This window comes from Psittacula echo (assembly GCF_963264785.1).
Source record: "Psittacula echo genome assembly, chromosome: 28".
Taxonomy (NCBI): Eukaryota; Metazoa; Chordata; class Aves; order Psittaciformes; family Psittacidae; genus Psittacula; species Psittacula echo.
In genome coordinates, this window is record NC_137763.1 from 1,612,332 (window position 1) to 1,626,833 (window position 14,502).

The 14,502-nt window shown below is 65.8% G+C and overlaps 2 protein-coding genes across 2 annotated transcripts in view; both read left to right on the forward strand.

Moving 5' to 3' along the window:
* Positions 1 to 1,865: 1,865 nt before the first annotated feature.
* Positions 1,866 to 10,028, forward strand: LOC308230832 (synaptophysin-like; the record flags this gene model as incomplete). Its single annotated transcript, XM_080635792.1, is given in 8 exon segments — positions 1,866 to 2,987; positions 3,429 to 3,494; positions 4,784 to 4,908; positions 7,067 to 7,262; positions 8,551 to 8,742; positions 9,194 to 9,407; positions 9,410 to 9,461; positions 9,923 to 10,028. Coding segments are annotated over 8 exon segments (1,329 nt in total). The 5' UTR covers positions 1,866 to 2,609.
* A 1,614-nt stretch (positions 10,029 to 11,642) lies between these two features.
* Positions 11,643 to 14,502, forward strand: part of FAM50A (family with sequence similarity 50 member A) — a gene marked incomplete at its 5' end in the record, with an annotated part of 8,614 nt that continues 5,754 nt past the window's right edge. The window contains 7 exons of the mRNA XM_080635793.1: positions 11,643 to 11,718; positions 12,713 to 12,784; positions 13,148 to 13,209; positions 13,303 to 13,352; positions 13,436 to 13,601; positions 14,006 to 14,229; positions 14,317 to 14,437. Of these exons, the coding sequence (XP_080491919.1) occupies positions 11,643 to 11,718; positions 12,713 to 12,784; positions 13,148 to 13,209; positions 13,303 to 13,352; positions 13,436 to 13,601; positions 14,006 to 14,229; positions 14,317 to 14,437 (771 nt within the window). The remainder of the gene's footprint in view (positions 11,719 to 12,712; positions 12,785 to 13,147; positions 13,210 to 13,302; positions 13,353 to 13,435; positions 13,602 to 14,005; positions 14,230 to 14,316; positions 14,438 to 14,502) is intronic.

Consider the following 14,502-nt stretch of genomic DNA (forward strand, 5'->3'; position numbering starts at 1 on the left):
AGTGCCTATGGGGGTCCTCCAGTGTCCCATGAGCCTCTGGGGCAGCCCAACGGGGGTCCTCCAAGATCCCATGAGCCTCAGCAGCGGCACCATGGGGTCCTCCAGTGTCCAATGAGGGTCTATGGGGGTTCTCCAGTGTCCCATGAGCCTCTGGGGCAGCCCAATGGGGGTCCTCCAATGTCCCACGAGTGCCTATGGGGGTCCTCCAGTGTCCCATGAGCCTCTGGGGCAGCCCAATGGGGGTCCTCCAGTGTCCAATGAGGGTCTATGGGGGTCCACCAGCGTCCCATGAGCCTCTGGGGCAGCCCAATGGGGGTCCTCCAGGATCCCATGAGTGCCTATGGGGGTCCTCCAGTGTCCCATGAGCCTCTGGGGCAGCCCAATGGGGGTCCTCCAGTGTCCAATGAGGGTCTATGGGGGTCCACCAGCGTCCCATGAGCCTCTGGGGCAGCCCAATGGGGGTCCTCCAGGATCCCATGAGTGCCTATGGGGGTCCGCCAGTGTCCCATGAGCCTCTGGGGCAGCCCAATGGGGGTCCTCCAGTGTCCCATGAACGCCTATGGGGGTCCTCCAGTGTCCCATGAGCCTCTGGGGCAGCCCAATGGGGATCCTCCAATGTCACATGAACGCCTATGGGGGTCCTCCAGTGTCCCATGAGCCTCTGGGGCAGCCCAATGTGGGTCCTCCAATGTCACATGAACGCCTATGGGGGTCCACCAGCGTCCCATGAGCCTCTGGGGCAGCCCAATGGGGGTCCTCCAGGATCCCATGAGTGCCTATGGGGGTCCTCCAGTGTCCCATGAGACTTTGGGGCAGCCCAATGGGGGTCCTCCAGTGTCCCATGAACGCCTATGGGGGTCCTCCAGTGTCCCATGAGACTTTGGGGCAGCCCAATGGGGGTCCTCCAATGTCCCATGAGTGCCTATGGGGGTCCTCCAGCATCCCATGAGCCTCTGGGGCAGCCCAATGGGGGTCCTCCAATGTCCCATGAGTGCCTATGGGGGTCCTCCAGCATCCCATGAGCCTCTGGGGCAGCCCAATGGGGGTCCTCCAATGTCCCATGAGTGCCTATGGGGGTCCTCCAGTGTCCCATGAGCCTCTGGGGCAGCCCAATGGGGGTCCTCCAGGATCCCATGAGTGCCTATGGGGGTCCGCCAGTGTCCCATGAGCCTCTGGGGCAGCCCAATTGGGATCCTCCAGGATCCCATGAGTGCCTATGGGGGTCCTCCAGTGTCCCATGAGCCTCTGGGGCAGCCCAATGGGGGTCCTCCAGTGTCCAATGAGGGTCTATGGGGGTCCACCAGCATCCCATGAGCCTCTGGGGCAGCCCAATGGGGATCCTCCAATGTCCCACGAGTGCCTATGGGGGTCCTCCAGTGTCCCATGAGCCTCTGGGGCAGCCCAATGAGGGTCCTCCAGTGTCCCATGATCGCCCATGGGGGTCCTCCAGTGTCCCATGAGCCTCTGGGGCAGCCCAATGGGGATCCTCCAGGATCCCATGAGTGCCTATGGGGGTCCTCCAGTGTCCCATGAGCCTCTGGGGCAGCCCAATGGGGGTCCTCCAGGATCCCATAAGCCCCGCCCCCGCCCCGTTCCCGCAATCTCCGGAGCCAATCAGAAGGGGGGGAGGGGCGTGGCAGCGCATCCTCCAATCACGGCGCGGGTGAATGACGTCATCGGGGGCGGGAGAGGGGAGGGAGCACCGGGAGGAGCCAATCAGGAGAAGGCGGGAGAGTGGCAGCGGCCAATCAGCGCACGGGATGGGGAAGAGGGCGGGGCCGCCGTGACGTCAGCGGGCTCAAACGGCGCCGGAGGGAGCGGAGTGAGCCTGCGCCGCGCTCTGATTGGCTGGAAAAGGGCGTGAGGGGCGGGGCGAGCGCTCTGATTGGCGGGAGAGGCGCCAGGCCCCACCCCAGGCAGCGCTGGGGGGGGGGGGTGTCAATGGAGCTCAATGGGGTCAATGTGGGGCTGGGGGCGCCCCACAGCAGGGACCCCTCCCCCCATTCACTGAGCCCCGGCCGTGGGGAGATGTGGGGGCCCCCCCTGCACCCACAGAGCCCCCATTTCCCCCTCTTATTCCTGAGTTTCTCCCCATTTCCCACAATTTGGTCCCAATTTTCCCATATTTTCTCCCATTTTTCCACATGTCTCCTAATTTTTCCCATTTTCCCCCATTTTTCCCAAATTTCTCTCATTTTCTCCCAAGTTTTCCCATTTTTTTCCCAATTTTCCCCATTTTCTTCAATTTTTCCGATTTTTCTCCCATTTTCCCCAATTTTCTCCTAATTTTTCCCATTTTCCCTCTCTTTCTCCCATTTTCCCCAGATTTCTCCCATTTTCTCCCAAGTTTTCCGCATTTTCTCCCAATTTTTCCAATTTTTTTCCCATTTTCTTCAAATTTTCTCCCATTTTTCCCAATTTTCTCCTAATTTTTCCCATTTTCCCTCACTTTCTACCATTTTCCCCAGATTTCTCCTATTTTCTCCCAAATTTCCCCCCATCTTTTCCAAATTTTCCCCAGTTTTCCACATTTTCTTCGATTTTTCCAATTTTTCTTCAATTTTTCCCAATTTTCTCCCAATTTTTCCTATTTTCCCCAGATTTCTCCCATGTTCTCCTATTTCTCCCATTTTCCCCAATTTTCTCCCATTTTTTCCCAATTTTCCCACATTTCCCCCAAGTTTCTCCCATTTTTCCCTCTCTCAAGATGGCGCCGCCGCCTTCAGACGTCACTTCCGCCTTCCCTTTCCCAGCCCTGCACATGCGCAGCTCGCCCCACCCTCCGCCGCGGCTGTTCCCTCCTCGCATCCCTCCCTCCCCCGCGGCTCTTCCTCCCCTCTCCTCCACCCCCCCCTCCGCGCACGCGCCGCTGTTCCCTCCCTCTCTCGCTCCCCCCCCCCCTTCTCCGCGGCTCTTCCAGCCCGCGCCGCTCCCCCCCCCGCCGCGCTGCGTCGCCCCAAGCCTGCAGGATGGAGATGCTGAACCAGGTGGGACCCCCCCAACCCGGGACCCCCCATAGGGACCCCCCCATAGAGACCCCCCCAGCCCCACATCTCCCCCCCCCCAGCCCCAAAACGGGGTCGCTGCGACCCCCGTCGGGGGGGTCCCCAATGAATGGGGGCATTGGGGAGGGGGAATTGAATGGGGGGCACCGGGAAGGGAGGGGGGGGCCTCGGTTGGGGTCTGGGGGGGGTGAATTGAATGGGGGTGAATGGGGGGGGGTTTGCCCTTGGGGGGGGCAGGGACCGCAGCATTGGGGGGGGCAGGGGGAGATGATGCAGCAATAAGGGGGGGGCGGTTTGTGACGTCAGCGTCGCATCACGTGTGAGGTCACAGCCCCCCCCCCGCACTGTCCTTGGGGGGGTCACGCCTGGGGGTGCCCCCCCCTCCTCTGACCCCCCCCCCTCTGCTCCCCCCCCCCCCCCCAGTTCGTGGCCCGGGGCCAGTTCCGGGTCCTGAAGGAGCCCCTGGGCTTCATCAAGGTCCTGGAGTGGGTGAGTGCCCCCCATAGAGCCCCCTATAGACCCCATAGAGCCCCCCCATAGACCCCATAGAGCCCCCCATAGACCCCATAGAGCCCCCCATAGACCCCATAGACCCCATAGAGCCCCCCCATAGACCCCATAGAGCCCCCCATAGACCCCATAGAGCCCATAGAGCCCCCCATAGAGCCCATAGAGCCCCCCATAGACCCCATCATAGACACCATAGAGCCCCCCCATAGACCCTCCATAGACCCCATAAAGCCCCATAGACTCCATCATAGACCCCATAGAGCGCCTCATAGACCCCCCATAGAGTCCCATAGACCCCTCCGTAGACTCCTTAGACCCCCTCCATAGAGCACTATAGACCCCATAGTTCCCCCTAGCACCCATAGACCCCTCATAGAGCCCCGTAGCCCCATATACCCGCCCCATAGCCCCATATACCCCCCCATAGCCCCATATACCCCCCCCGTAGCCCCATATACCCGCCCCATAGCCCCACATACCCCCCCCGTAGCCCCATATAGCCGCCCCATAGCCCCATATAGCCGCCCCATATACCCACCCCATAGCCCCATATACCCCCCCCGTAGCCCCATATAGCCGCCCCATAGCCCCATATAGCCGCCCCATAGCCCCATATAGCCCCATATACCCACCCCATAGCCCCATATAGCCGCCCCATAGCCCCACATAGCCACCCCATAGCCCCATATAGCCGCCCCATAGCCCCATATAGCCCCATCTATCCCCCTGTGGCCACTCCCCCCCATCTGGGCCACCCGCCTTAAGCTGGGATTATCCCGGGGACAAGAGGGGGGTATTGGGGGGTTTACATAGGGCTCTATGGGGGGGCTATGGGGCTCTATGGGGGGGTTATGGGGCTCTATGGGAGGGGTTATGGGGCTCTATGGGGGGGTTATGGGGCTCTATGGGAGGGGTTATGGGGCTCTATGGGGGGGTTATGGGGTCTATGGAGGGGTTATGGGGCTCTACAGGTCCATATTGGCTGTATGGGTCCCTAAGAGGTCCCTGTGGGCTCTATGGGTCCCTGTGGGCTCTATGGGTCCCTATGGGCTCTATGGGCTCTATGGGTCCCTATGGGCTCTATGGGCTCTACGGGTCCCTATGGGCTCTACGGGTCCCTATGGGCTCCATGGGTCCCTATGGGTCCCTATGGGCTCCATGGGTCCCTATGGGTCCCTATGGACTCTACGGGTCCCTATGGGCTCCATGGGTCCCTATGGGTCCCTATGGGCTCCATGGGTCCCTATGGGTCCCGCTGTGCCCCCCAGGTGTTCTCCATCTTCGCCTTCGCCACGTGCGGGGGGTACTCGGGGTCGCTGGAGCTGAGCATCGAGTGCCCCCCCCCCAACCGCAGCGCCCCCGACATCACCGTCACCTTCGGGTACCCCTTCCGGTACGGAGGGGGCAGCGGGGGGGGGCGGGGGGCCCCATCGACCCCCCCATAGACGGTAATAGGGGCCCCATAGACCCCCATGGGCAATAATGGGGTGCCCATAGACCCCCATAGATGGCAATGGGGTCCCCATAGACCCCCATGGGCAATAATGGGGTGCCCATAGACCCCCATAGATGGCAATGGGGCCCCCATAGACCCCCATGGGCAATAATGGGGTGCCCATAGACCCCCATAGATGGCAATGGGGCCCCCATAGACCCCCATGGGCAATAATGGGGTGCCCATAGACCCCCATAGATGGCAATGGGGCCCCCATAGACCCCCATGGGCAATAATGGGGTGCCCATAGACCCCCATAGATGGCAATGGGGCCCCCATAGACCCCCATGGGCAATAATGGGGTGCCCATAGACCCCCATAGACGGTAATGGGGGCCCCATAGACCCCCATGGGCAATAATGGGGTGCCCATAGACCCCCATAGACGGTAATAGGGGCCCCGTAGACCACCATGGGCAATAATGGGGTGCCCATAGACCCCCATAGATGGCAATGGGGCCCCCATAGACCCCCATGGGCAATAATGGGGTGCCCATAGACCCCCATAGATGGCAATGGGGCCCCCATAGACCCCCATGGGCAATAATGGGGTGCCCATAGACCCCCATAGACGGTAATGGGGGCCCCATAGACCCCCATGGGCAATAATGGGGTGCCCATAGACCCCCATAGATGGCAATGGGGCCCCCATAGACCCCCATGGGCAATAATGGGGTGCCCATAGACCCCCATAGACGGTAATAGGGGCCCCATAGACCCCCATGGGCAATAATGGGGTGCCCATAGACCCCCATAGATGGCAATGGGGCCCCCATAGACCCCCATGGGCAATAATGGGGTGCCCATAGACCCCCATAGACGGTAATAGGGGCCCCATAGACCCCCATGGGCAATAATGGGGTGCCCATAGACCCCCATAGATGGCAATGGGGCCCCCATAGACCCCCATGGGCAATAATGGGGTGCCCATAGACCCCCATAGACGGTAATGGGGGCCCCATAGACCCCCATGGGCAATAATGGGGTGCCCATAGACCCCCATAGACGGTAATAGGGGCCCCATAGACCACCATGGGCAATAATGGGGTGCCCATAGAGCCCCATAGACGGTAATAGGGGCCCCGTAGACCCCCATGGGCAATAATGGGGTGCCCGTGCCCATGCCCTCCATACCACCCCATAGTCCCATAGCCGATAGTGGGGTTCCCGTACCCCCCCCATAGCCCCCCATAGTCCCATAGCCCCATACCCGATAACGGGGTGCCCATACCCCCCATACCCCCCATACCCCATAACGGGGTGCCCATACCCCCCATTCCCCCCATACCCCATAACGGGGTGCCCATACCCCCCCATTCCCCCCATACCCCCCATACCCCATAACGGGGTGCCCATACCCCCCATTCCCCCCATACCCCATAACGGGGTGCCCATACCCCCCCATTCCCCCCATACCCCATAACGGGGTGCCCATACCCCCCATTCCCCCCATACCCCATAATGGGGTGCCCATACCCCCCATTCCCCCCATACCCCATAACGGGGTGCCCATACCCCCCCATTCCCCCCATACCCCCCATACCCGATAACGGGGTGCCCATACCCCCCCCATACCCCCCATACCCCCCCCATATCCGATAACGGGGTGCCCATACCCCCCCCATACCCCCCATACCCCCCATACCCCCCATACCCCATAATGGGGTGCCCATACCCCCCATACCCCCCATACCCCATAATGGGGTGCCCATACCCCCCATACCCCCCCATACCCCCCATACCCCCCATACCCCATAATGGGGTGCCCATACCCCCCATACCCCCCATACCCCATAACGGGGTGCCCATACCCCCCATACCCCCCCATACCCCCCATACCCCCCCATACCCCCCATACCCCCCATACCCCATAATGGGGTGCCCATACCCCCCATACCCCCCATACCCCATAACGGGGTGCCCATACCCCCCATACCCCCCCCATACCCCCCATACCCCCCCCATTCCCCCCCATTCCCCTCCCCGGCGCTCCCAAGGCGGCCGCCGAGCGCGGGGCCGGGGCGGCGCGGGCGGGCGGGTGACGGCGCCCCCTGCAGGCTGCACCGCGCGTACCTGGAGGCGCCGCCGTGCGCGGGCCCGCCCGAGCGCGTGTTCCTGCTCGGGGACTTCTCCTCGGCCGCGCAGTTTTTCGTCGCCGTCGGCGTCGGCGCCTTCCTGAGCGCGGGAGCGGCGCTGGGCGCGTACCTGGGGCTGCCCCGAGCATGCGCGCCCGGCGGGCGCGGGCCCCGCGTGGTGAGAGCGCGGGGGGGGGGGGGGAGGGGGGTGATGGGGGCTATGGGGGGCGATGGGAGGTGATGGGGGCTATGGGGGGCTATGGGGCTATGGGGCTATGGGGACTATGGGGGGCTATGGGGCTATGGGGGGCGATGGGAGGTGATGGGGGCTATGGGGGGCTATGGGGCTATGGGGGCTATGGGGACTATGGGGGGCTATGGGGCTATGGGGGGCTATGGGGCTATGGGGGGTGATGGGGGCTATGGGGGGCTATGGGGCTATGGGGCTATGGGGACTATGGGGGGCTATGGGGCTATGGGGGGCTATGGGGCTATGGGGGGCGATGGGAGGTGATGGGGACTATGGGGGGCTATGGGGCTATGGGGCTATGGGGACTATGGGGGGCTATGGGGCTATGGGGGGCGATGGGAGGTGATGGGGGCTATGGGGGCTATGGGGGCTATGGGGGGCTATGGGGGGTGATGGGGGCTATGGGGGGCGATGGGGGCTGTGGGGGGTGATGGGGGCAATGGGGGGCTATGGGGGACTATGGGGGCTATGGGAGCTATGGGGGGCTATGGGGGCTATGGGGGCTATGGGGGGTGATGGGGGCTATGGGGGCTATGGGGGCTATGGGGGGCTATGGGGGGTGATGGGGGCTATGGGGGGCGATGGGGGCTGTGGGGGGTGATGGGGGCAATGGGGGGCTATGGGGGACTATGGGGGCTATGGGAGCTATGGGGGGCTATGGGGGGTGATGGGGGCTATGGGGGGCTATAGGGAGTAATGGGGACTATGGGGAGTAGTGGGGGCCATGGGGGGTGATGCAGGGGTGGTTATTGAGGGTGATGGGGGCTATGGGGGGTGAGGGTTATAGGGAGTAATGGGGGGCTATGAGGGGTGATGAGGGTGGTTATGGGGGGTGATGGGGGCTATAGGGGCAATGGGGGGTGGTGGGTTATAGAGGGTGAGGGGGGCTATGGGGGGCTATGGAGAGATGGGGGTGATGGAGGTGATGGGTTATAGGGGGTGCTGGGGATTGTAAGGGGTTACGGAGGGGTGTAGATGGTGATGGGGGGTGATGAAGGTGGGGGGAGTTAGGGGCAGATGGGGGCAATGGGGGTGATGGGGTTATAGGGGGTGGGGGGGCATTTGGGACACACAGGGGGGTTCATGGGGGTGGGAAGGGGTTTGATGGGGGTTATGGAGCTTTGGGGGTGATGGGGGTGGTTTGGGGGCTCTGGGGTGGGTGCTTCGGGTGCCCCCCCCCCCCCATGACCCCATTGCCCCCCCATTGCCCCCCCAGGACCTGGGGGTCACGGCGGCTTTGGCCTTCCTGTGGTTGGTGGCGTCGTGCGCGTGGGCGGCGGCGCTGGCGGGGGTGAAGGCGGCGACGGAGCCGGCGCGGGTCCTGGCGGAGATCAGCGCGTGCCGGAGGAGCGGGGTCCGCTGCCGCCCGCAGGGGGCGCCCCGCATGTCCGGCCTCAACACCTCGGTGGTGAGAGAGCGCCCCCGGGCCGGAGGCGGGAGGGGGGGGGGAGGGAAACAGAGCCGCGGGCATAGCGCCCCCTTGTGGCGTGGAGTAACACACCGCCGTGTTATAGCGCCCCCTCGTGGACCGGAGGGACACAGCGCCTGCGAGAGCGCCCCCTTGGGGCATGGTGCAACGCATCCCTATAGCGCCCCCTTGTGGAGCGGGGGAGCACGTCCCCCCCTGTAATAGCGCCCCCTTGTGGGCGGGTGCAGCACCTCCCGTGTCATAGCGCCCCCTTGTGGAGTGGAGTAACACCTCCCCCGTTATAGCGCCCCCTTGTGGGCTGGAGCAACCCCTGCCCCACCGCGCCCCATAACCCCCTGGTGCCCCATATCCCCCATGTCCCACAGCCCCCCCCCAACACCCCATTGCCCCCCCCCTCCCCAGCCCCCCACATTTCCCCGCTGCCCCCCAGGTCTTCGGCTTCCTCAACCTGGTGCTGTGGACCGGGAACATCTGGTTCGTCTTCAAGGAGACCGGATGGGGGGGCCTCGGGGCCCGGCCCCCCCCCCCAGGGGTCCCCGAGAAGGCACCAGCCCCCGAGGGGGGGTTCGGGCAGCCTGAGGGGGGCTATGGGCAGCCGGGGGGGGGCTACCAGCCCGACTACGGCCAAGGGGGATACGGCCCCCCCGAGGGGGGGTACGGCCAGGGGGCCCCCACCTCCTTCGCCAACCAGATGTAGGGTGAGTGGGGCAGGGGGAGTGGGGGGGGGGGGGTCATGGGGGGGTTGGGGTGGGTCCTTTGGGGGTGGTTATGGGATGGGGGGGCCTGGGGTGACACTTGGGGGGCAGGGGGAGCAGTTTGTGGCTGTGCCATGGGGGGTCGTTTGGGCGGCAGGGGGAGGGGATGGCCCTTGGGGGGCAATTGTGGGGCAAAGAGGCAGTGGGGGGGGTGCCCCATGGGAGGCCTGGGGGGCACTGGGGCCCTTTGGGAGGGCGCCATGGAGTGGGAGGCGTTGGGGGTCCCCTGTGAGGGGTGAGAGTCACTTTGGGGGTGCCCCATGGGGTTTGGAGGCAGTTGGGGGGTGCCCCATGGAGGGGGGGGGGGTTGGGGACCCGGTTGGGTTGCCCATCGGGGGGTCTGTGGGGGCTCGGTCCGCCCCTGCAGCAGGGGGCGCGCTGATGCAAGCACTCTTCCCGCGCAGGTCCTCCCCCGCAGCAGGGGGCGCTGTGCCGAGGAGCCGCCCCGTGCGGCACCCACCGCGGGCGGGACCAGGGGCTGGGCGTGGCCGTGCCGGGGATGGGGCCTGAGCCTGCCCCATAGCCCTGCCCCATAGCCCTGCCCTATAGCGCCCCCCCATAGCCCTGCCCCATAGCGCCACCCCGTAGCCCCACTGGGCCCCCCGGCCGTGCCCTGCCAAACCCCCCCCTCCGCCCCCCCCCGGCCGTGCCTCTCCCCGCCCCCCCCCCCCCATGTCTGTCTTGTGCCGTGATTGTGACGTTTCGGGGGCCCCCGGTTGCCCCCCAAGTGTGGGGCAGGGTTGGGGGTGGGTGGGGGCTGAGCCCCCCCTCGGCCCCACGGAGGGAATAAAGACAACGGTGAAACCGCCTGCGAGCGCCTCCTCCTTGCGACCCACATCTGTGGGGCGGACCCCAAGGTGTGCGCCCCATAGCTGCCCCACACCATCCTGAGGGGTAATCAGCGTCTGAGCCCCACATCCGTGGGGCAGGCATCAACATCCAGGCCCCACGGCTGCCCCGCATCTATGGGGGATGAAACCAGTGTCTGAACCCCACATCTATGGGGCTGCCCCACATCTATGGGGCAGACATCAGCACCCGGGCCTCATGGCTGCCCCACATCTATGGGGGATGAAACCAGTGTCTGAACCCCACATCTATGGGGCTGCCCCACATCTATGGGGCAGACATCAGCACCCGGGCCTCATGGCTGCCCCACATCTATGGGGGATGAAACCAGTGTCTGAACCCCACATCTATGGGGCTGCCCCACATCTATGGGGCAGACATCAGCACCCGGGCCTCATGGCTGCCCCACATCTATGGGGGATGAAACCAGTGTCTGAACCCCACATCTATGGGGCTGCCCCACATCTATGGGGCAGACATCAGCACCCGGGCCTCATGGCTGCCCCGCATCTATGGGGGATGAAACCAGTGTCTGAACCCCACATCTATGGGGCTGCCCCACATCTATGGGGCAGACATCAGCACCCGGGCCTCATGGCTGCCCCACATCTATGGGGGATGAAACCAGTGTCTGAACCCCACATCTATGGGGCTGCCCCACGTCTATGGGGCAGACATCAGCACCGGGGCCTCATGGCTGCCCCACATCTATGGGGGGGGGAACCAGCATCTGAGCCCCACATCTATGGGGCTGCCCCATTGCGTGGTGGGGCTCGAGGGCTCTTGTGGGGTGGGGGGGGCACCATTTGTGCCCCACACGGGCGGGTCCGGCTGCGGGGCGCCAGGACCCGGTTGGAGCTGCCCCCCCCGTGGGCGTGGCCCGGCGGCGGCCACGCCCCCTCCCGTGGCCCCGCCCTCACGCCACGGTGGCCACGCCCCCTCCCTGGCCACGCCCCCCCCCTGAGTCATCGCCCCGCGCGGCCCCGCCGGACCCAGGTACCGGCCCCGGGCTCCCCCCGGGCCCCCCCCGCTCCCCCCCCATGACCCCAACGTGACCCCGCGCTGCCCCCCCCCCCCTCCAGCCCCTCCCCCCAACTTTGGGCACCCCCCCCTTGTGTCTCCGCCCCCACCAATGGGCGACCCCCCCCTCCCCCCCCCCCCATTGCCCCCCGTGACCCCCATTTGTGCCCCCCCATTCACCCCCCACTCGTAGCCCCCCAGCGCCCCCCCCGGACCCCCAAGTGCCCCCCCCCACGTTGCCCCCCCCCCCCAGCCATGCAGAGCTATCGGGGGCTGACGGACAAGGAGCTGCTGGAGAAGCTCAAGAGCATCCCCCATGGGTCCCTGCAGGGTGGGTGCTATGGGGCGTTATGGGGTCTCTGTGGGTCTCTATGGGGCTCTATGGGGTGAGAGGGAGCTCCTTGGTTTCTCTGTGCCTCCACGGTCGCTATGGGGCGCTGTGGGACGCGCTGTGAGTCGCTATGGGCCTCTCTATGTCTCTGTGGTTGCGTTGGGTCTCTATGGTCTCCGTGTGTCCCTGTGGGTCTCCATGGGTCTCTATGGGGCGCTGTGGGTCTCTATGGGTCTCTATGGGGCGCTATGGGTCACGCTGTGGGCCTCCATGGGTCTCTATGGGGGCTGCGGGTCTCTATGTGGGTCTCTATGGGTCTCTATGGGGCGCTGTGGGTCTCTATGGGGAGCTGTGGGTCACGCTGTGGGTCTCCATGGGTCTCTATGGGGAGCTGTGGGTCACGCTGTGGGTCTCCATGGGTCTCTATGGGGCGCTGTGGGTCACGCTGTGGGTCTCCATGGGTCTCTATGGGGCGCTGTGGGTCACGCTGTGGGTCTCTATGGGTCTCTATGGGGAGCTGTGGGTCACGCTGTGGGTCTCCATGGGTCTCTATGGGGCGCTGTGGGTCACGCTGTGGGTCTCTATGGGTCTCTATGGGGCGCTGTGGGTCACGCTGTGGGTCTCTATGGGTCTCTATGGGGAGCTGTGGGTCACGCTGTGGGTCTCCATGGGTCTCTATGGGGCGCTGTGGGTCACGCTGTGGGTCTCCATGGGTCTCTATGGGGCGCTGTGGGTCACGCTGTGGGTCTCCATGGGTCTCTATGGGGAGCTGTGGGTCACGCCGTGGGTCTCCATGGGTCTCTATGGGGCGCTGTGGGTCACGCTGTGGGTCTCTATGGGTCTCTATGGGGAGCTGTGGGTCACGCTGTGGGTCTCCATGGGTCTCTATGGGGCGCTGTGGGTCTCTATGGGGCGCTGTGGGTCACGCTGTGGGTCTCTATGGGTCTCTATGGGGCGCTGTGGGTCACGCCGTGGGTCTGGCCCCTCCCCACAGGCCCCACACGGAAGCTCTACGAGAAGAAGATCTACGAGTTCGAGACCCGGCGGTGCCGGCGGGGGGGGGGCGGTCAGTGGGGCCGGGGGGGCCTAGGGGGGCCCTATGGGGGTCTCTATGGGGTTCCTATAGGGGTCTCTATGGGGGTCTATGGGGGTCCCAAGGGCTCGGGGGGGGGCCTGGGGACCTTCATGTGGGTCTGGGGGGGGTTGGGGGTCCCAATGGCATCCTGGGGGGCGATAGAGGAGCCTGGAGGGGTCCATGGGGGCGCGGGGGGGGGGTCATTGGGGGTCTTGGGGGGCTTCAGGGGGGTTCTGGCAGGGTCCAAGTGGGTCTCAGGGGGGGTTTGGGGGTGTCTGTGGGGCTCTATGGGGTTTCTATAGGGCTCTATGGGGGGGTCCCGCACCCCCTCACCCCCCTTTTCTCCCCCCACAGATGGTCCCGACCACGACGCCCCCCCCCCGGACTACGTGGGGGCAGCCCGAGCCTGGCAGCCCGTGAGGGAGGGTCCATAGGGTCTGGGCGGGGGGGGGGGGTTTGGGGGGGTCCCCTCCTTCCTTTGACCCCCCCCCCTCGTTTCCCCCCCCCAGGTCCCGGAGCGTTTCCGAGCCCCCCCCGTGCTGATGGAGGAGGAGCCAAGGTGAGGGGGGGTCCATGGCGGGGTCCATGGGGGGTCCCTTTGTGTCCCCCCCCCTCATTGTGTTCCCCCCCCCTCTCCACCAGGTTGGACCATCCCAGTTGGGGGCCCGGGGCGGGGGGGGGGCCGTTGCCACGGGAACCGCTGCGGCCCCCCCCACCTCGGGTCCCCCCCCCTTCCCAGGAGCCCCCCCGGCGCCTGCTCCCGCTGCGGCCGCAGCTCCTGGCCCTGGGGCTCCTCGTGGCCCTCCTGGTGCTGCTGCACTTGGGGGGGTGGGGGGGGCACCCCCGAACCCCCCCCCCCGCCATGGGGGAGACCCCCCCATAGCCCCCGCATGGACCCTTCCATCGCCCCCCCCCAACCCCAGGGACCCCAATGTCCCATTGGGACCCAACCAAACCCGACCGGGGGGGGGGCCCGGAGGTCGCCTCCCCCCCCCCCATTAATAAAGGCGGTGCATTAGCATGGGACTGGGGTCAATCAATCGACAGAGGGGGCGTGGCCAAGGCCGATGGCGATTGGCTGTTGCAGCGGGAGGGGGCGTGACCATGCCCTAAAAAGGAGAGACTTGGCACCTTAGTGGGCGTTGCCAACGCGAGGGGGCGTGGCCACGACCCATAGCGATTGGCTGGGATGACGCAGTGGGCGTGGCCAAGGCGAGGGATCGGCCCCGGTTGGCTCGCGCGCCGCAGCGGGGCGTGGCTTGCCCCGAGGGGGCGTGGCTGCAGCGGGCCGGCGGGCTCAGAGGCAAGATGGCGGCGGCGCTGGCGGCCGCGCTGCGGGCCCGGGCCCTGCTCTGGGCCTGGGCCTTGGGGCTGAGCCTGGGCCCGGCCCCGGTGCGGGCCGCGCAGGTGCCGCTGCTCGCCTGGTCCACGCACAGGTGGGGCCGGGGATGATGGGGAGCGCTTGGGGGCCGGGGCTCAGCCGCATCGGCCCCCCCTGAACCCCGTTTTCCCCCTCCCCGCAGCGCCCTGTGGCCGCCGCCCGGCGCCGGGGGCCGGGTGGTGACGGAGGAGGCGCTGCGGGAGATGCTGGGCCCGGCCCTGGAGCGCGGGCCCCGCACGGTGCTGCTGGTGCTGCAGGACAAGGTGGGACCCCCGCACCCCCCATTCCCCCCTCCGGACCCACCATTCCCCCCCCAGGACCCCCCATT